We start from the raw sequence: 20,611 nt of genomic DNA, 5'->3' as shown, positions 1-20,611 counted from the left end.
CTGCTCGGGCACAGGCTCCGCCAGAGCTGAAGTCGGGTTCTGATCCCAAAACCATCTCGCGCCGCCTTGCACGCCGTCACGTTTACGTCAGGCTTGCTTTGGCCGCGTCTCTCCTCCTGTCAGGAGTTCCTTGGAGCAGCCACGAAAGCCAATCGGGAAAACAGCCTCCTGTAGCAACAACGGTCAGAGAGAACCGGCCGGCTTCAATTCGCCAGCCGCAGGCGTGAGGCTGCTGCCGGTGCTGGGCTCCGGTGCCCAAGGGCGGTTCGCGGGCCCGGGCCCGGGGGCGGGGGGGTCACCGAGGGGAGCAGCCCCTGGCAGCGCTGCCGGCCAGCCACGGCTGCCCCCCCTCCCTGCCGGCGCTCCGGGGTGAGCCGAAGCGCTTCATTCCGTCCCCTCTCTCATCACACACCCGTCGGCTGACGCTGTCACCTCCTCCGTGACGCCGGAGCCCTCTGGGAGGACGCTACAGCCCTCTGGGAGCCCCGCCTCGCCCGTGACGTCGCGTCCCCCTGGCGGCGCCGCGCTGCCGCACCTCTTCCCGGCGGGGGGGGGGCGGGGCTTGGGGCGGAAGTGACGCGCTACCGGCGCGCCCCGGGAGGCGCCCGCAGAGCGGTTTCCTTGTGGCGGGGGTGAGATGGCGGCGCCCGGAGCCCCCGTTACCGTCACCGTCACTTACAGTAAGAGCCGCCCGAGGGCGGGCGGGGGGCCTACCTCCGGCCGCTGCCGAGCGCGGCCCGCGGCGCCTTCCCCGGCGCCCCTTACCCCCAGCTGGCGCCGGTGCCTCGGCGCGGGTCGGGCCCCGGCTTCGGGGCGGCTCCTCCCGGCCCGGGGCCGCGCTTCCCTGCCGCCCCCGGCGAGCCTCGTCTCGGCCGTTAACGGTGGCCCGGCCCGGCCGGCCGGGCCGGGCCTGTGGTGCTCCCGGCGCCCGCGGTAAGCGGGAAACGCGCGGGCCGCGGCGCTGGAAGGCGCCCGGCGGCGGCCCGGAGCGTTGCGGGGGGAGCGGGTGTGTGCCTGCCTTTGGTGCCCGCGGCTGCTGCTCCGCAAAGCTTCGAGGAGACAGAAAATGCCGGAGCTGCCGGCGCCTGCGCGGGGCTGCGGCTGTCGGCTGGATGGCGGCGGCGTCCCCGGCCTCGCTGGGCCAGCGGCCGGGCCTGCCTCGGCCTCAGGGGGGCGCGGCTCACCCTCCGCTCGGCCTGGCCTCGGTGCCGGCTGCTGCCGTGAGGTTTCGCTCCGCTGCTAGCCACATCTTCCCACTGGCTTCCTCAAGCTGGATCACTTAAGCTGATCCAACAGAAGAGGGGGGAGGGGAAATAAATAACGCTCTCCGCATCAACAGGATGATCAAACCTGCCGCACAGGGGTAGATCTACTGTAAGGGTGATGGTGGGACAGGTAGCAAGTGTGTCCTTGCCAGAAAGCACAGGGTGGAGGGCACTTTTGTGGTAGCAATCTTCATTAATCTTCATTCATAAATCACTGAAGTCGGCACTGTGTGTTAAAAGCGGGCGCTACCCAATGGGCTCTCATCTTGTCTGTTGAATAAGCTTGAACATTTGCGGTCAGTGAGGTGGAAGATTGCAACAGAAAGTGGTGGTTTCTTCAGTATGACGGTTGGGTGCTGACCTGATGAAATGGGTTACTCAAAGGCCAGCTGACACGACTGAGCTTTTTTTCCCTCAGGAAGAGAAATAGGAGGAGGGAGAAAAAGGTGGAAGATGTAGTTAAGTCTGCAAATAAATATTAAAAGTTACTGCAAAGAGGTAAGAATAGCCTGGACTCTACAGTCCTTAAAAATAAGATGGGAAGTACCATGGTTAAATGGTACTTTGATAAAGTGGATCTAGGTGAGGCATTAGGAGAAATGAGAGGGATAGTAAGTTATTAAATCAGCAAGGTATTAATCAGCTGATTTTTATTAACAAAACTTATTTTTTATGAATTATTTTATGGATTATTTTTTAATTATTGAAAAATAAATTCTGCTCGTCTTCCTTTTGCACTGTGTTGGTGACGTTCTTTCCACCTTTAGAGCTTATTGTTTATTTCTGCTTGCTTATTCGTGTTTTCCAACTGTTACTGGTAGATTATTTTGTGAAAAATGTTTCCTTTGTCACATGGCTGTTTTATCTAATAAGAGTCTTTGATGAGGAACGTTGTGGAATAATCTGTTTGTATCTTCATGATTCATGTGCTCATTGATGCCTTCAGAGAGCTCCATTTGATCTGAGGGGTTTTCTTTTGCAAAGATGACAATAACTTAATTATATTAACATATTTATAATTCTAACATCTTGCTGTTTGCCAACAGTCTTATCTGAGAATGTTTTTATCTTTCCAGTTGTTTTCTTATCTGGTAATTACTTTGTCATTAATAAATAGCAAATAGTTGGCATTGTTCATCTTGGACTTCAGCTGTCTGATTTATACCTGTTGCTGTCAGATGCTGGTTTACTACTTAGCACAAACCTTTTTATTAAAGTTTTGCATGCATGAGTGAAAGTGGGGAGAGATAGAAATCAGGGTTAAGAAAGAGAATGGTATTAGACCCACATGTATCACTTGACAATCTGCAAGAAATTGAACTGACCTGGTTTTTAAATGTATTTAGGCTTTTATTTAAAAAGAAAAAAATTGAATTTTGCACTAGTGGTTACTTTAAACTAGTATTGTTATTTACTGAAGCAAACTGATAAGCTATGATACCAGTTTTAACGCGTGAGGTATTTTTCATGGTGATTTCACTCTGCTGTGAATTTACAGTAAAATTTTTGTTACAGTCTGCCCAAAGTGGTACTCATAATTTGTAATTAAAACTGTTTCTATTGCTAGGCAAACTTCAGCTCTTCTTTTCCCCATTTGCTGTTTGTTTGTTTGGTTTTTCTCTCAACTGCTGACAGGCACAGCCCTTTCACAAACGAGCTGTATATATCAAAACAACCTTTTGAAATATATTGAGGTTAGGACCTAAATTTTAGGGGTTGGTGTCCTGTCCGTCCGTCTGTCCCCCTGCCCCCCCCCCCCCAAAAAAAAAAAAAAAAAACAACCCAAATTGGGAAGAAGATCTGTTTATGGAAAATGCTTCAGGGAGAGTTTGTATAATGTGATTTTGAACTTAAAACCATTTGGGAATTAAGAAGTATTGTTGGAGCTTGCAAGTTTTTGAGGCCACAGTGTCACTTGTCCTGTGACTCTGGGAGGCTGGAACATTTTTCAATGATTCTAGCACTCTTCTTTGTAAAAGATATGTGTGCTTCAAATTAGTGGCATGAGAATAGTTTTCTTTCTGGTATTTGTTAAGGAGTTCTCTCTTCCTGCAAAGTAAAAAATGGCTGTCTTGATTTGCAGCCAGTGGTGGCTGATTCCTGTGGATGCTTTCAGATTGACAGGCCTTAAGTGTGTGGGAGCAGAGGGTTATAGAAAGGGTCTATTGCAAAGCAGAAATTAAGAGACATACTCCTTTTTTTCTAAGAACTTCCTGCTGTTTGCACACAAGTAGTCTTAGGGAGTCTGAATAGGATGCTTTTTAAGTGGAAGGTGACTTATAGGCTGAGACTTCTCAAAATGGTGAAGGCTGCATATCAGCAGTATTATGAGCAGAAATAATTTAATTTAATTTTTAAATTCTGTTAATAATTTATTATGGGCAGAAACAAGGGGAGACAGGGTAGACATTGATCGCTTGCTTCTCATGTATGTGGATGAGGGAGCAAAGGAAGTGATAAATTGCCTCAGATTCTGCAAGACTCATGCCATTAAAAGTTCCTACAAATAGGAAATTGAATACATCAGGAAGGTGTGGGCTTTCATGCTTTAGCTTGTGGGATGTCTGGACACCATCTGCACTCGTAAAAAGAGGTGGGGAATAATATTTAGAAGAGCATTATGCCAGTAGAGTATGCCTGATCGAACTCTTCAGGTTATTAGAGTGTAAAACAAAATTTGCAGCTGAGGTAAGTCACTCCAAGAAGAAGGAAATGCAATAGAATCCTTTGATAGAAAATTATGATTGTACATGAGAATCGTTGATTTGAGAATTTTCTGCATTAATGGAAATAAATATTAGAAGCTGATTCCCTGTAATATTTTCTAGGTAACAAGAAGTATTACTGTTACTCTGTTTTTTATTAGGTAATGAAAAACACAGTATTCAGGTTGCTTCTCAACAAGAAGATGGTGAACCTACACTACAAGACATGGCTGTACTTATTGAACAAGTCACTGGAGTTCCAGTTCCTTTTCAGAAACTGATATACAAAGGTGACTTAAAAATCTGTCAATGTTTCTTAGAGATGATACCTTTCATCTTAGTCACTTTCAGGTGTCCACATTTTGAATGTCTTCAAAAAGACATTCTTGTGCTGCTAACTATATTTTAACTGTTTTTTTTTTTTCCTCTCTTGTTTTCCATTTAGGGAAGTCTCTGAAAGAATTGGAACAACCGTTGTCAGCGCTTGGTGTTAAAAATGGTTGCAAAGTCATGTTGATTGGGAAAAGGGTAAGTATTGCCTTCAGACTTTTTTCTTTTTTTTCTTAAATTATTGTCATTTCTGTCAGTGATTCACCTGCTGAACACAGAAACAGGTTACAGCATAAACCTAATATTGTATACCTACCCACAGAGTTGAGTTCAATCTCATGTTGTACTGCAAATAACTGCAGTTTGTACATTTCTGAAATTACATTATTGACTGCTGCCTTGCATTATTGACAAACCTCTGCCTAATCTGTTGCTTGTCAGTGCTCATGAACCTTCTGTGCACTGATGACCTTATCTGACCTTCTTATTTTTCTGGTTAAAATACTGAGTCTGCTGGGTTGTTTCTAGTGAAATGACTTGTAGTATCTCGTGATGTAAATGTTACCTCTACTTTAAAGATGCTGAGCTAAGAAAAAAAAATTATTTGCACTTGTCCTTTCTCCCTTCAAATTAATCTCATTTCATGTGTTTATATGCATTGCCACTTCAACTGTATCTGCAACTAAGCTTTGGAAGAAGCTTATTTGATGGGTATTAAGATATGGAAAGAATAACCACAGTGTAGTATGTATTTTAAATTGGCAAAAGCCTTTATGTCTGTATCACCACTGTTGCTGCTTTTTAGCTGCATAGTGACTCTGTTTGTTCCGTAGTTGTGAATGTTGTACTTTTGAATACACAGAATAGTCCAGAAGAAGAAGCTGAATTAAAGAAGTTAAAAGATCTGGAGAAGTCAGTGGAGCAAATAGCTAATAAGTTAGAGGAAGTTAATAAAGAGTTCACAAGTATCCAGAAGGTATGCCAGTTTTGTATCATTTTGTATCTTTGAAAAACAGTTTTGTAGGTACATGTATTTAAAAAATATACTGTTTAAAGGTTTTGTGTAGTCAGTAATAGGCTGCCCCTCCTAACTGTCCAAGGGACCTGTAAAATTCTTGCTGAATTTCAAATGCTGTTTATGAGTTTGCAAAATGGAGACATGGCACTATTTGGAAAAAGATAAATGTTGTTGCGTATTGAATAAATTATATTCTTTAGATCTAGCAAAACATAAAGAGTTCTCTCAAAGTCCAAAGGAGAATGTCTGTTACTTGGTTAATCTTTTAAGTAAACCTAGAAGATCTTACATTTGGCATTTCAAGGACTGATAGAATACAGATTGAGATTGGAGTCCCTATCATACTTGAAACTACAGAAGTAGTAAAAGATGTTTTCTGCTGTGGTGGATTGACAGATTTTCTAAGCTGAGTATTCTGTAGCGTATGGAATAACTTTGTCTTTCCTCTTTTTCCTCCTCAGGGATTTTTAGCAAAGGATCTCCAAGCAGAAGCGCTAAAACAGCTGGACAAGAGGATAAAAGGAACTGCAGAGCAGTTCATGAAGATCCTGGAACAGATTGATGCCATTGTAAGTAAATAACCAGAGAAGAGGGTCAAATCCCAACAGAAATTTACTGTTAAGAATATATATTTCTTGTAATTTATTTCATATTTTAAAATACTAACAAATTTATTTTGGCTTTGAAAATTAGTTAATTGGTTTGCTCATTTTTTCTTTAATATCCAGCTCTTGCCCCTGTATGTCTCCAAAAGACTACTTGGCAGCATCTATTTCTAAATGGTGACATTAATGCCTGTGTATGCATCCCCATTCTACAGAAGAGCTTCATTTGGGGCAGCAGCCTGTTAAGACTACATGAAATGGGTATCCTTTACTCAAGTTTTACCCTTTTAGTTTGTCTTAGCAAACTTTCATGTTAAACTTCACGGTAACAGTAAAAGTCTGGGGAAAAAAAAACCCAAAACCCAGATACACTTTGTATTCTATATTGCATAAGAACAAGGAGATCCTGAAGACTGAAGAATTTTCTGGTCAGTCATATGTGGACTGATGGTACTTTTATCTGAGAGGCCTGCATATTGAGGACTTGATTCTTTCTTTGGAATGTACTGGGGTATATCCAAGTGCTTCACAGTCATTAATGGATCATAACCTTACAGTGTATTTCCAGAGTGTAATATATATCTTCCTGTATCATGTAGGTGCTGAGAGCTAGGTGAGAATAAGGGACTTGTGTAGAGAAAATAGAAGATGATGGCAGCTAGGGTATTTCCTTATTCTATTTCTCTGTCTGCTGGTCATTCTTTGTGAACTTCATTATATAGTTGTGTTGCATATTATGATCATAATGTCCTGCTCTGAAGGAAAAATGCTGCTTTTCTGTGGTAGTGATGTCTTTGGGTCTACTCCTTTGCACAGTGACCCTTTACGGCATTGTTTCAGAAAAATTACATGCAAATGCATAATTTGGTGAACCAAATGTAGTTTAATTGATGGGCACTTTGACAAAGTTCAGCAGCAGACTAAGTCATGGAGTAATAATTTGAATTGGCCATCATCAAATGCTATACAATATGGATGTGTTCCTAGGAATGGTAGGGAGCTCGTTAACTTATTTAATTCTTTCATATTGTGCACCTTTAATGGTAAATTAGCCTTCGCTGTTTGTTAGAGCCAACAGTTCTTAAATACAATTTAAAAAATTGTAATATGCTAAGTGTTTTAAAGTCTTAAAATTTCTCTTTCCTTTTCTGGCTCATAGAGAGGAAAATATTTTGCTGACAGTTCTTGAATGCTGTTAGACATACAGACTTCATGTAACTGATCCTCTGTTTGCAATGGCAGATTTACTATGTGTTATCATGAAAATAGCAATAAGGTGACAACAGTTTCATTTGGATGGGATTAAAGCTTATTTTTGATCCCTTCAATTTCTGATACTAAGTCTTATTTAGAAAAAAGTCAGTACTTCTATGCTGGTGTACAGTTCTGGAACCCAGCAAGCAGCCTTGAAAAACCATTTTCACTGCTTCCTAATCAATCCAACTGAGTTTCCCAAGATTACTTTTGATTCTGGTCTTTTTGCATAGCTTAAACAGAAGGCATGCTATTACCTATCTCCTTATCCAAAATACTCTAAATAGTACTGGACAAGGGACTTTTAGGTTTCATACAAGATTTTAGAAGACCTGTAACCTGGTGACTGCATGTTTAGATTTAGGAAATAGTGGAGTCCCTGTGCTTCAGTTTTGTCTCTTAGGGAAGTGGAGCAGCCAGACCTAAAACTATGATTAGTGTCCTTTAATATTTGTAATAGCTGTTTGTTACTTTGTTGTATAAGAACGTACGACATTGACGAGCCTCACATTTTTAAAGCAAGAAATAAGTGAGTGATTGAAGTTATGTTACAGGTACCAAAGTCCGTATTTATTTGTTTTAATAAACAAAGGCAGCTGTGGTTTTTGTCATGAAAACTGAACTTCTGTGAAACTTCTGTGAAATCTTGCAGATAGGATACGTGTAGTTGGGTGGAAACTTTACATAAAATGTAGCTGTTCAGTGTACTGGTATTACACCAGATCAGATGAACAGGCCACCAACTTCCTGAGGTATTACTTAGCTGTACTGTAGCTGTGCAACATACAGAGGTAGCAACACAGAACGGTAATGAGGTATGTATATGAACAATAAACGGGTTCCACTGAAGTAAGAAGTGGTAAATAGAAATGCAAAGCAGAAAAGCATAAAGCTTCCAGAAAGTATTTTATCTGTATCTCAGAATTGGTTTATACAGTATTTAGTATTTTTTGTTAGCCAAGTAAAAGGCAAGTTCTGACAAATTTCTTGAATGCTATTGACCATATAGATGTGCTATTGATTCAATCAACAACATGTTAAAAAAGGATAAGGGGGGAAAAAGTGACTGAGTGAGCTGTTTCCTGCTAAGAGAGAAGAATGGATGCATTGTAGAAGTGAAACATACAGCAAGCTCACACTAGAAATGTTCCAGTTTGTTTTCCTAGCAGAATTGTTGTGAAATGTCTGTAAAGTGTCTTGGCTGTCATACATTGTTTGGATCAATCAAAGACATCTAGCTTGATACAAAATGGAGATTTGTATGGTTACAGAGAGCTAAGGGTGAGGAAGCCTGCATATTGTTTTCTATCTATTCTAGGGATGTCACCCTCTTGCTGTTAGCAGACAAACTCATTAATTAGAGGAGCTGAGTTTGGAACTAATACTCCTTTTTACTAGATTCCATGTGTTCAACAGCTATGATTTAAAAGAAGTGATTTAGGAAGTGGGGAAGTAGGTCGGTAGTCATGCAGTATTGAGGTGGAAGAGAAAAAGCACAGTGTTGTCACTGCCACAGGTGTGAAAGGAAAGTCTTGAAGGGATGCTTTTGGATAGAGTAGCTGTAACTTAAACATTTTAACGTAAATGTCTTTAAATAGCTACTGCTTCGCAGCAGGAAGGATTTTTGAATGCTGTGACACAGTCAGGTGTTCCCATAAGCCACAGATCTTTGAAGTTTTCTTCAGGAGGAATACAAATTGAGTCATGTTCAACAGTTGAAGATTTGCGTGTGTGTATCACCAGAAATGCCATTTATTTCAAGTTAAAACATTTGGTCCAGGAGTAAAAGTCAAAGTACACCACTCGTTACAAATCTCAGTGAGTAGAATAGAAAATCATTGACTTCACCAGCTGGCACAGTTTTTTAAATAACTGAAAGGCTTTTTCAAGGAAAAAAAAGGAAAGCTTTTCTGAGATCAGTAGGAAAACTTAAATCCAGCATCATGACACTATGTACTTCTTGTGACCCTGCTCTAATTTACATGAAGTCTGTCACTGATACTGCTATCTGAGAGATTACTTTGTTCTCACGACAATTTCTTATTAAGTGGCAGATTTGTAATCTTGATAGACAATATTGCAGAGAACAGATTGTTCTAACAACTGAAAAAAAAAAGCTTTCTCTTCTGAAATACCAGTCACTGATGTTGTTTACATAAATTCACGACAAAATCATCTGCAAATTGCACGTGTAAGTATTGAGAACATTTATAATGTTACTGACTCATAATTATGTTCTGGTGGCCCATCTTCCTTTCTTGAGGACTTTTTTTTGTTATAATTACTTAAATTTCTGTACTGTTCTGATGAAGCTTTTTTCACTGTCTCCTTGTTCCTGCTGTAGTCCTCATGTGGTAAATCAATACCAAATTAACATTTCAAGGATTAAAAGAAAGAAGTATTCTGAAAAAAACATCATTGTGCCTGTAACAAACATTCCGCAGGCTTCTGGGAAGTTTTGCCACTTCCAATAAGTTGAGAACTTATTACCAAACCTTTGAATTTATTTGGATAACTAAACATTTGATAAACATTTCTTAGTATAATTCTAAAATCTCTTAGCATGAATCATAAACATAAAATCAAAGCTTCAGGGAAAAATTTTTCTAAAGCACAAGGAGCATGAAAGTACTATCACCCCTCAGTGAAGGTAGAGCGCTTAGTTACCACCTCTGCATTCAGAAAACCCATTGACAAATGCTGCCATTTATAGTTGCTTTTAAAGAAGTTGCTCAGATGCCTACTTGTATGAAAAAGATTCAGTGTCAACATAATGTGCTTACTCAATTTACCAATTTATTTAACAATAAGTTAAAAGTGAAGGGCTGGTAGTCAATAAAAACTAGACACTGAAATACTGTAAATTGTTTTGGATTTTTAAAAGAAACTAACAAAAAAGCTTCCTGTTGGATGGGGTGTCAGCAAAAAATCCTTGTTTGCAACTGATTAGCATTGGTGCCATGTGTAGCAGAGAGATTTTTATTTTTTTAAGCAATTTGATAACAAACCAAAAATGTTTCTAGGTATTATTGCTAGTGAATGCTAGTGTAGGAGATTGCCTGTTTTAAGAATGGTGTCACTTTGGTTCTAATAAGTCATAAATAATAAATTTGACTAGCATTTGTTTTGTTTATTAACTGACTACACTGCTATAAAGTGGATTCAGGCATCGGGTGTTACCTACTGGGGTCTATGGTTTGGGAAATAAGAAACAACCAAAGAGGAGAACAAAGATGTGGTGGTAACACTAAGCTTAAAAAACATTATTGTAAGCACTTCTAAAACAAAAAGGAACTTGAGCAGAGCTGAAGGTGATGCTCTGTGGCAAAGGGAGGTGGTTTTATAAGATCAGCTGGGAGAAGGGAAAGCAATGACAAGAGAGTCTGTATTTTGTCAGAAGCAGTGCTCAGGAGAGAGGGATGCTGGGTTCGTAGTTAAAAGAACACTCAAGAATAGAGAAGATCTAGAGGCAGGAAAAAGCACATGCATTAATTTATTACTGTGTACATGGTGATTGGTTTCAAGGATTTATTGTATAAAGCATGAGTGTTGTGCATACAAAAGATGAGTCTTCGAGGATGTAACGTGTGTGTCTCTGCAGTGCATCTTGTCAGTGTATCTGCAGGATGAGAACTCTTGAAGGCATGTGGTTAAGCAACTCTGAATTCGGGGGTGTGGGGTGGGAGATAGGCACTGGTAACAGGGGGACTCAGGGTCTGTTTCTGGGTGGATGCGGGGAGGATAAAGAACCTGTGCCCAGGAGTTCTACAGAAGTTGCTGGTGTGAAGCCAGCACTGCATCACTTTTGAAAGTTTAAGACCATACAGACCAAGGACTGTGAGACTTGAGCAGGGTTTGTCACAGAGAAAGTGCAGTGCAAAGAGGGGACCTGCTATAAAACTAAGATTGTGCTGTGCAGTAGAAAGCCATATACTAATCCAAACTACTGCTCTGCAAGCAATGCTAGCACCAAAATGTAGCTTTGGCAAGAGTTTTGCATAAGCACTACCTAGGCTTAAGCTAATCCTTCACTAATTAAATTTGATTTTAATTAAATATTGAAATGTTATTGTGACTTAAGGTTTATTGCCAGCTTCACCTGTTAAACCCTGAATAGTTGGACAACGTATTCCTGGAGAGGAGACGTAAGCTGACTAAGGTAAAACAGAGAGACTGTGAGATTTAATTTGATGTTAAGATTTGTAAACTTTACTAATTTGATTGCAAAGCACCTTTTACGCAGCTTGATAAGTTAGTACATTTAGGCCTTCCAATTCCATGTCTCTGCCAAGAGGATTACAAGGTGTGATTTAAAAAAAAAAAAAACACCAAAAAAACAAACCAAACCAAAAAAACAACCAAAAACCAGCTATGAAGGTGTGCAAGCAAACATACGAGTTTGCACGCACAGATTTAATTAAAAAGAGCCATTTTCAAAAATGTTGTCAAAAACAGAAATAGTCTGAATGTTTTCTTTACACTCAAAGTTTCTTCTAGTTACCAATAGCTGTTTTAGAAACAGACTTTGTGTGGTAAGCCCAGCTGGAGTTCCTTGTCTGCTATTGAAAGTTAATTTAGGCCTATTCTGGTGATAGAAAATTGTTTGTTAATTTGCTGTTTCAGGTTGGTAAGAATACTTGCATAGGCCAGAATCTCTTTCAGAAAGTACAGCCTGAAATAAGTACTTGGCAGAGGGAGATGGGCAGTGTAACTGGGCTAGTGCATAATTTCATTTTTAATTTGATTATTATGAAATTCCAAGTCATGGAAAACTTCAAGGCATAAAAGAATTTCTGTGACAATGAGATAACATCTTCATTTTCTGGTAAGAATTAGCCATTAATAATTAGACCTGACCCATCTTTGTTCTTTCAGGCTATTACATATATGGAGTCACAATAGCATGCATCAAATACTCTCTTTATGTTAAATGTTTCTTGTCATATTTTGTTACGTTTAAAAAGTTAATTGTGTTGTTGAAAACCAAGGGAAAATAGGAATGTTTTCTTGTGTGGTTGCAGCTCCTATGTTTAAGATCCCCCTAGAACACTTCTTATAACTTTTTTAAAACTTTTTTTCCCTGTGACAACTATAAATACTCCAAAGGCCACCTTTTTTATTTGTGAACTAGAACTGGTGTTTGAAGAGAGCTCACCCACAGGTTTAAACTAACTCCTCAATTGTTTTGTAGTGTCTTTGAAGCATTCGGTTTCTGAAAGAGAAGCATGTAATACAATCTTTTCAGTCTCCTGTTTATTGGGAGGAGACATAGGTTTAGCATGCTACAGTGAGCAAGGGCTTATTGCAGTATACAGTACTAAAAAATACACTTATAGAATCATAGAATCATAGAATCATCTAGGTTGGAAAAGACCTTTAAGATCATCCAGTCCAACCATTAACCTAACACTACCAAGCCCACTCTAGACTAATCAAGGGTAGACCAGACTAAACCATATCCCGAAGTGCCACATCTACCCGTTTTTTAAACGCCTCCAGGGATGGTGACTCCACCACCTCTCTGGGCAGCCTGTTCCAATGCCTGACCACCCTTTCCGTAAAGAAATTTTTCCTAATTTCCAGTCTAAACCTCCCCTGGCGCAGCTTAAGCCCATTTCCTCTTGTCCTCTTTGTAAAGAGCAAAGAAGCTTCCCAAAGTAACAACTGAAAAAAACCTGTGCATTAGAAAATGGACATGTGTCACTTGTAAAAAGGAGTTTTCATTTTAGGCAGACCATTGTTGAAAACGTACTAACAGCTTCTGAACCTATCCTGTGCTGTAAATCCAAGGATGTAAGGCAACATTACGTAAATGAAGAAAGTGATCAGCGTAGAACAGGCTCCTGTAGCGGGATTTACATTGTGCATGACAGATTCCTGGAGTTAACCTGGTAACTTACTTTCAGAGTTACTTCTCCTCTTTCTCATGAGATAAGAGGAGTTGGAAAGGATAGATAGGTGATGGAATGCATCTTAGGACAAACTGTAGAGTGTTTTTGGTATCAAGAGGATTAACATCAATTTAAAACAAACAAAAAAACAACATAACTTAATAGTTTTTAGATATTTCTGTCCCTGTTTGTAAGATAACACTGCACCAGTTTGCATTTGGAAGGGTGTCTCCTTTAATCCACATACTCTCTTATGCCTCTGTTACTGATGGTCATTTTTCCACCTGAAAGAATTATGTCCAGTTTCTGGTTCCGTTTCAGAAGGTGCAGTCTGACATAAAAGCTCTCTGCAAGGGGAGATACCTTTTCTGATCTTGAAGGGAAGGGTGAAAAGTTGATACGAGTTTTATACATCTTAACAATGCTGCCGTTTGGGAAAACTGGTACTGGAGCAACAGAAATGGAAGCTAGAACTGCAGGAACAGGAGATTCTTTCTCTTACTCATTTTCCAAAAGCAAACTAACAAAATAAAGCAAAAAACCTGACTCTAGGAAGAGGTTAGTGCATTAATAGTTAACTCCCAGTTCCAACTTTCATACACTCCTAGGAGATAAGAAGCAGCGCTGTGCATTCTTTCTTCCAGCTGAATGTAGAAAGAGTGAGAGGTATTTTAAACCATAAGTTTATGTAGAAGTAAAATGTAAGAATGTGTCACAGCTTGCTCTGTTGTGTGCCCATTTGCTCCTCACCCACGGTGCTGGGAACGCGTGCTAAGCCTGGTGATTATTATTTCTTTGTCTGATACCACAGCGTGGTAATTACTGCACAAATACTGGAGCAGTGTGATCCCTGAACTTCAGGGATCTCAGTGATGCCTGTAGTTTCACTTCCCATGATGGACTGTATTTTAGTGTGGAGTCTTGTGTATTTTTAACTCCTATATTAGGCTATGTGCAAGACTCCTATATTTAAGACTATGTATGTTTGGCTGGACATTAGAAGAAAATAACATATTTTTTTTTAATTATTGTTACTTTGGTAACTAACAGGTATCTAAACCTCCCAGTGGGACTTGCCTTTTAGCTGAAACAGAACAGAGGGCAATATAGGGAAACTTCTATTCTTGATACAGAGTTAGGGTGGAAAATAAAAGGTATACCAGTGAGAAACTCCAATATTTTTATGCATTTTCAACAGTGAGAGCATAATGTTTCTAAGCGTGTTCACATAAACTTTATATGATAATCATCTGTTTAACTGTTTCAAAAAAAAAAATCATAAATCTGAGCACCATTCCCCACCAACACCCCAATTTCATACCACTCCAAAAGGACAAAGCATATAACATTTGCTAAGATGACATACACGAATATATTGGGTGGTAGGAGTATGGAAGATGATGCCGTTTGAATTAATTAAAAGCTGTCAGCATGTAACACTTCACATCTGTTCCCTTCCATGAGTAGATTGCAGAGAAGATCAGATGTACAGCTTAAACAGACTGGCAATGCCTGCCTTACTGATGATATGTTCTAATGATGGCAAGAGATTGAGTTAATGTGTTTCTAAAAAATGAATTCATCTTACAGTCTCTGAAAAAATCTGAAGTTGGAGCTCAGCAGAACAGTTAACATAAGCCACAGTAGACAAAAACAGTGTATGCAGTTATTGCTGTATGTTACCAAAAGACGTGGTAAATTTGCTAGCTCAATTCTTTGTAATCAGCATGCTGTATCCCAGACTTACTGCATTTATGACTTTTTCTTTTAAATTCTTTCTTGTGCAATCATCCTTACTGAGCAGGCATGGTATTTTCAGGATGCCTGTTAAGAGGATTCTTTGATGCATTCATTTTTTTCTGTAAGTTTAATACATTAATTTCAACTTTAAGCTGCATCAACTTGTTTGTTTATTTTACTGCAGAATCTGCCAGAGAATTTCAGTGACTGCAAACTGAAAAAGAAGGGGTTGGTGAAAAGGGTTCAGGTGAGTATTTTTATTTTTTTGTTTTCCATTAATGCTGGGTACTTGTATACCAGAAGTTTGTGAGAATGAGAGCTGTTTAGAGCTTAGATTTTTTCAGTATTTGTTGTTACATTGGTATTTCTTAGGACCTCCCTTTAAGAGGTATTTAATAGCTTTATAAAACATTATACAGAAATACAGATTTTCATAGTTCATGCTGTCTTCAGATAATGTTTGTAATTTACATTAGTGGTTGGCCTTATGGCTGCCTGATGATGTAAATTAATTAACTGATAACTTGTAAAGAAAATGGGATGATTCCTCCTTTCCTGTACCTTGGTGGGCTGGAGTAATGAATGAGGAGGGGTCTGGGCACAAAGATGGAGTCAACTGTTAACTCCTGCTGGACCTTGCTAGAGGTGTTCTTTGGAAAATTTACCTTCTGTTGTAACGTACCAACTTTCCGTGGAGAGTCTGTAAAGTAAAACCTGTACAGAAGAGCAGCTCTGCTGGGGCTAGGTTTTTTAATTGCTTTGCCATTGTATGATGCTTACAAATTCCTAGGTATTGTTTCCTTAGAGATCTTGAACTGAAGGTTTGTTACTAAATACTGAAATTTGTCCTTCCTCCCTCCTCCCCCAAAAGCCAAACTTCCGTAAATGAATGGTAATGCTACTTACATTACTGCTTTCATTTGTATTATGCTAGCTTCAGTCACAGCTTAGACTCCTGCAAATTATTTGTGAAAGTACCTTGCATTTGTATATGGAGTTGAAAAGTTTTGTCTTTTACTGTAACCTTATTAAATAGTTTCTGTAAATGTTTCCCAAATTTTTTTTAAATAGCTATCTGTTTTAGAGGAAGACTTATCAAGAAGTACTTCATAGTAGAAATGTTTTTTGTTACAGCTTTAGGGACAAAGCCCTTTGTACTCTGTTAGAGTACAGTTATGGTCAGATAATGCAAATTGAAATGAGGATGGTTGCTGGCATAGCTATGTTATATGGAGCTCTGAACATGCTCTTGATTCCTTGTGCCTGACCAAAGCAGCGAGAGTTTGTAATAGAGGTATGGCTGTAACCCTTATGGCAAGCTACTAGAGCTACACTCTTGGGTGAAGTTATTGCAGAAATAAGCGGGGCTTTGTGTAAGAACTGCTGTTAGGGCATAAAGCAGACTCTGTTGAGCAGAGATCAGAATTATTGTGCTTTCATAGAATCATAGAATCGTTTAGGTTGGAAAAGACCTTTAAGATCATCCAGTCCAACCGTTAACCTACACCACCAAGTCAGCACTAAACCAATCAAGGGTAGACTGGACTAAACCATGTCCCGAAGTGCCACATCTACCCATTTTTTTAACACTTCCAGGGATGGTGACTCCACCACCTCTCTGGGCAGCCTGTTCCAATGCTTGACTACCCTTTCCGTGAAGAAATTTTTCCTAATATCCAATCTAAACCTCCCCTGGCGCAGCTTGGGGCCATTTCCTCTCGTCCTATCGCTCACTACTTGGGAGAAGAGACCAACACCCACCTCACTCCAACCTCCTTTCAGGTAGTTGCAGAGAGCGATAAGGTCTCCCCTCAGCCTCTTCTTCTTCAGACTAAACAACCCCAGTTCCCTCAGCCACTCCTCATAAGGCCTGTGCTCCAGACCCTTCACCAGCTTCGTTGCCCTTCTCTGAACACGCTCCAGCACCTCAATGTCTTTACTGTAGTGAGGGGCCCAAAACTGGTGGCCTCACCAGTGCCGAGTACAGGGGGACAATCACCTCCCTGCTCCTGCTGGCCACGCTATTCCTGATACAAGCCAGGATGCTGTTGGCCTTCTTGGCCACCTGGGCACACTGCTGGCTCATGTTCAGCCGGCTGTCGACCAACACCCCCAGGTCCTTTTCAGCCAGGCAGCTTTCCAGCCACTCTTCCCCAAGCCTATAGCGTTGCATGGTGGTGTTGTGACCAAAGGCACACTGTTCTGCAGCTGTAGGTTATGAACTGTTTGAGGACTGCAGAAGAATCTAAGGGGTTTCAGACCAGAGTAGTCAGCAACATGTTGTTTTTCCAGAGCAAGAAAACGATGGCAAGTTAAGCTTATTACTCTTAAGTATGCATGAAACCAAGGGGGATCTATTAACTGCATTCAGTTGCTGGCAATCGCGTATCTTCCAGAATGGGGACACAAATACAAAACACTTGCAGTCAGTGACCGCAGTTGTTACCACCTTGACTTTTTCATCCCTCAAGTCCTCACAGAAGTGAGTTGATGCCGGCTCAAGGGATTGGTTGAAGATAGATGATTCAAAACAGTGCAATGATTGAGAAACATTCACCTGGCACAACAGGTTGCTGTTCTAGAGGGAAGGAAGTTTTTTCATGTCATTTTAATGTAAATAACATTAAATATCTGGTTTGACTGTTAGAGTCTAGTTCAGGCATAGCAAAACTGAGTGCAAGATGTGTATAGGTAGTGGGAGAGTCTGCTCAGAAACTACCATGTACTCACATACATTGGAACTGACCTAAAAGAATTTATTGGCTTAACATGCTGGTATGTTGTGCTGTGTACAGCACATCCAAGTGACCAGTGGCTGCTGGCTCTTAATTGCTGTGTATGGGTTGCTGTACTTGTAAGAACTTTTGGGCAGGTTCTAAGAAAGCTTAAGGTGCTGGGGACTGCCCTTTTTGGAAAGGAGCCTTCTGTCTCTTGAGGCACGCCAGCTACTTACTGATAAAGATGAGGGTTCATGTTGCCCTGTAGTCCTGAGAAATAGAAGAGGCCTTGGTTTAGTGAAAGCTTGTTTTAGATTTGACTGAGTAGGTTTATTGCTCCCACCCTCAGCTGCAGAAGTACATGTTTTAGAGAAGAGTTTAAAAGTCATGTTCGAAACTGAAGCACTAACTTGTCTGAGCCTTTATGATCCTTACTGTTGTTTATGAACTTTGGATCAACTCAAAGTACTTCAGTGGCAGGACTGGTGAGGATGGGCAACCATGTTGTTGCCTTATCGAATACCATGCTTCTGTTGGATTCTGGGTAAACAAAATTGTGAATAAGCTATTACTAAAACTGGACTGGAAGGTGGTTGTTGAGTTGGCTTCTTCAAATTCATGATGGAAACTGTGGTTTCTGTTCTTAAGAAGCATCTACCACTGCTATAATTGCATCCCCGGTAACATTTGTTTGTTTCTTACTCTCAGGTTTTTCTTGCCCAGTGTGATACCATTGAAGGAAATATTGGTCAAGAAATGGACAAGCTACAGTCAAAGAATTTGGCACTGGCAGAATGAGGCATTGCCCTACGTAATTAGGAAACATAATTGCTCTATGAGCAAGAAGAAGAGTTTGCTCTTTGTTTTGGAGCACGTATTCAGCCTTTTTTTTTTTTTTAAAAAAAGCCCAGTCTGTTAGACTGGTACTAGTCAATCATTTCTTGCTGGTTGTCTTGTTTGCCGCTTGGTTAGACCTATTATTTTGAAAAGAAAATCCTGAAGAATTGCAAAAATAATCTTTGTGGTGAATTCTTATGTATCTTATGGACGAATGTTTAGTTAACTAAGTTACAAAGTTTGCAGTGATGGGCAATTTTGTCTGATATGTCTTTGAATTTATTTACAGCTCAAATCAAAGAAGGTCTATAATCGTACAAGTGCCGTAAGTTGCAATTGTAGGACTTCAGCTTGTTTGAAAAAGGCAAACTGAGACGACATCTGGGAAAGTCGTATGTTGTAGTAGACAGTTCAGAGCAATAAAAAACCCCTACACATTTGTATCTACTTAATGTTTGTATGCATTTATAAATATAAGAAAGCTTGACTATAAGGGAGTCGTACCTATTTTAGCCTTAAATTGTCATAATAAATGGCATGTACTGTAACATGTATGGTACTTAATTTTGAGTGGTGCTTTAAGTTGTTACTGAGCTCCTTGATACAGATGTACGTTTTTTACATAGATTTCTGATGTACTGTGTTTTTTATAGATTATTTTTATTGTTTGTGTTCTGTCTTGAGCTATGGTGGGAAATGAAATGAGATTACTCATGCTGCTCATATATCAGTGGTTCAGTTCAAGCACGGTATAACTAAGGAGCTATTTTGAAAGGTTTTTTTAATACTTTTTTTCTGATTTCACTGAATTCATGATGCTATATTTAATGGAAAATTGCAGTGATTATTTCTAGTCTGTTAAGGTAATCAGTGAATTTTTATAACATGTTACAAAGTGACACAATGTTATTTTACCAATGCCATGTGACTGAGGATTATGACTGATTCTTGCAGTCAGATATGTGCCATGCTTAGCCTTCTCTTTTAGGTGAAAAATAAGCTTTTGCAGGAGATAATAACTGTCAGCAGGTGCAGCCAACTTTGCAGTTGTTGGTCAGAGCCCGTAGCTAATGTACCTATAGTTGGAGTTGCTTTTTCACTGACGCTTCTGGTCGGTAGGTCAGTCATATATGCAGTAGCTGGTGAAGTATTGACTGGTAAGGAGCCTGTTTCTGTGGGGAAAGAAAAGCTCTTTTACCTCAAATGAGTCAGACTGAGGATGTGTAGAAATGGCCCTTAGGTAATGAGTCTTTATCCATATGTGACTGTTAAGATTAGCTGTCCTTTCAAGATAAAAATAGGAAATGTGTGTTAAAAAAAAAAATTAAGTTCTAATAAGTTCTAAACCTTAAATAATGTCTGAAATATTATTATTAAAGTATTATCTTTGACTTGTGTAATTGGAGGAGCATTTCTTTAGTGAAAAATGCCATTGGACAAATGAAGTAATAGGCCCTGCATTAGAAGGGGTCACTTTTATTCTAAAAATGCCTTTTGACCTTACCAAGATTGGGGTTGCCATACTTTTTACTGTTAACCAGTTTCTTCAGGGTTGTATTTTTTCCATATGTAACACTCTTCTCAGCATGTGTGGAGGATTTTAAGGTCTACACTCCTAGGAAGCTTGTCTATCATGCTAGGAAATGGTATGTTTGGTAGGACTGTTGATATTTTTTTTTCCTAGGCTACTAATCTGGTCATGCTGCATTTTCCCAGCACTTTAAGGTTAGGAGGAAGAAGAGTTGGTTGTAGCCATTTTTGTGAAGCTCTACCTAGCTTGGTGCTGCTTCTGGACCAGATTCAGCTGGCTCAAACCACCAGCAACCCTGTTGCCTAATTCAGGGGATGCAAAATTATCCACTTTCCTGTGATGGAAAGGATCCTCACTCTCTCAAATGTAAGTCCTCTAATGCATTGAACTTTTACAGGTGCATGTATAATAAGCAAAGTATCCTCTTGTGCCCATGAAGAGCACTGGGAGCCGTGGTCATGGCTAGGACTGCGTCCATTTCTGCTGCTCCTTCGTATTGTTCTCTCTTGGGTGAGAACACTTAGGCTGTAGGCAGACATTGTCTTCCCAGCACTCCTTCCCAGAAACTGCTGCTTCTTGAGATGTGCTTGTGTAAGTACATCCTCAGCCTGTCTCAGAGCCAGGTGGATTAACTTTAAGATGTTCCATAGTAGATATTTTGATAATCTGGTACTTTGAGGCAAAGAGAGTGATGATGAACCTCTCCCACCAGCACATT

The 20,611-nt window shown here is 40.1% G+C and overlaps 1 protein-coding gene across 3 annotated transcripts; it reads left to right on the top strand.

Moving 5' to 3' along the window:
• Nucleotides 1-612: 612 nt before the first annotated feature.
• BAG1 (BAG cochaperone 1) lies at nucleotides 613-18,401 on the top strand. 3 transcript variants are annotated; one of them, XR_012830825.1, is made up of 8 exons: nucleotides 613-680; nucleotides 4,132-4,260; nucleotides 4,416-4,498; nucleotides 5,163-5,276; nucleotides 5,780-5,887; nucleotides 6,047-6,184; nucleotides 11,271-11,336; nucleotides 14,993-15,031. XR_012830825.1 is itself a non-coding variant. In XM_075704859.1 (7 exons), exons 1-7 carry the CDS (start codon nucleotides 638-640, stop codon nucleotides 18,321-18,323), a joined length of 630 nt encoding a protein of 209 aa, XP_075560974.1. In that variant the 5' UTR covers nucleotides 613-637; the 3' UTR covers nucleotides 18,324-18,401. The 3 variants fall into 3 exon arrangements, 2 of the variants coding, with proteins under 2 accessions (XP_075560974.1, XP_075560975.1); XM_075704859.1 differs by lacking the exons at nucleotides 6,047-6,184; nucleotides 11,271-11,336 and adding an exon at nucleotides 18,234-18,401 and having other exon boundaries at nucleotides 14,993-15,055; XM_075704860.1 differs by lacking the exons at nucleotides 5,163-5,276; nucleotides 6,047-6,184; nucleotides 11,271-11,336 and adding an exon at nucleotides 18,234-18,401 and having other exon boundaries at nucleotides 14,993-15,055.
• Nucleotides 18,402-20,611: the final 2,210 nt, after the last annotated feature.

The sequence above is a fragment of the Pelecanus crispus genome, chromosome 2 (assembly GCF_030463565.1).
Source record: "Pelecanus crispus isolate bPelCri1 chromosome 2, bPelCri1.pri, whole genome shotgun sequence".
NCBI classification, from domain to species: Eukaryota; Metazoa; Chordata; class Aves; order Pelecaniformes; family Pelecanidae; genus Pelecanus; species Pelecanus crispus.
The sequence above is the reverse complement of the archived record's forward strand: the minus strand, read 5'-3'. Positions and strand labels throughout refer to the sequence as shown.

Excerpts from the sequence above, each read along its gene's own strand:
- BAG1 (XM_075704859.1), top strand. The coding sequence starts at position 638 with ATGGCGGCGCCCGGAGCCCCCGTTACCGTCACCGTCACTTACA. Across the intron at positions 681-4,131 it reads TACCGTCACCGTCACTTACA|GTAATGAAAAACACAGTATT; the intron begins GTAAGAGCCGCC and ends GTTTTTTATTAG. Across the intron at positions 4,261-4,415 it reads TCAGAAACTGATATACAAAG|GGAAGTCTCTGAAAGAATTG; the intron begins GTGACTTAAAAA and ends TTTTCCATTTAG.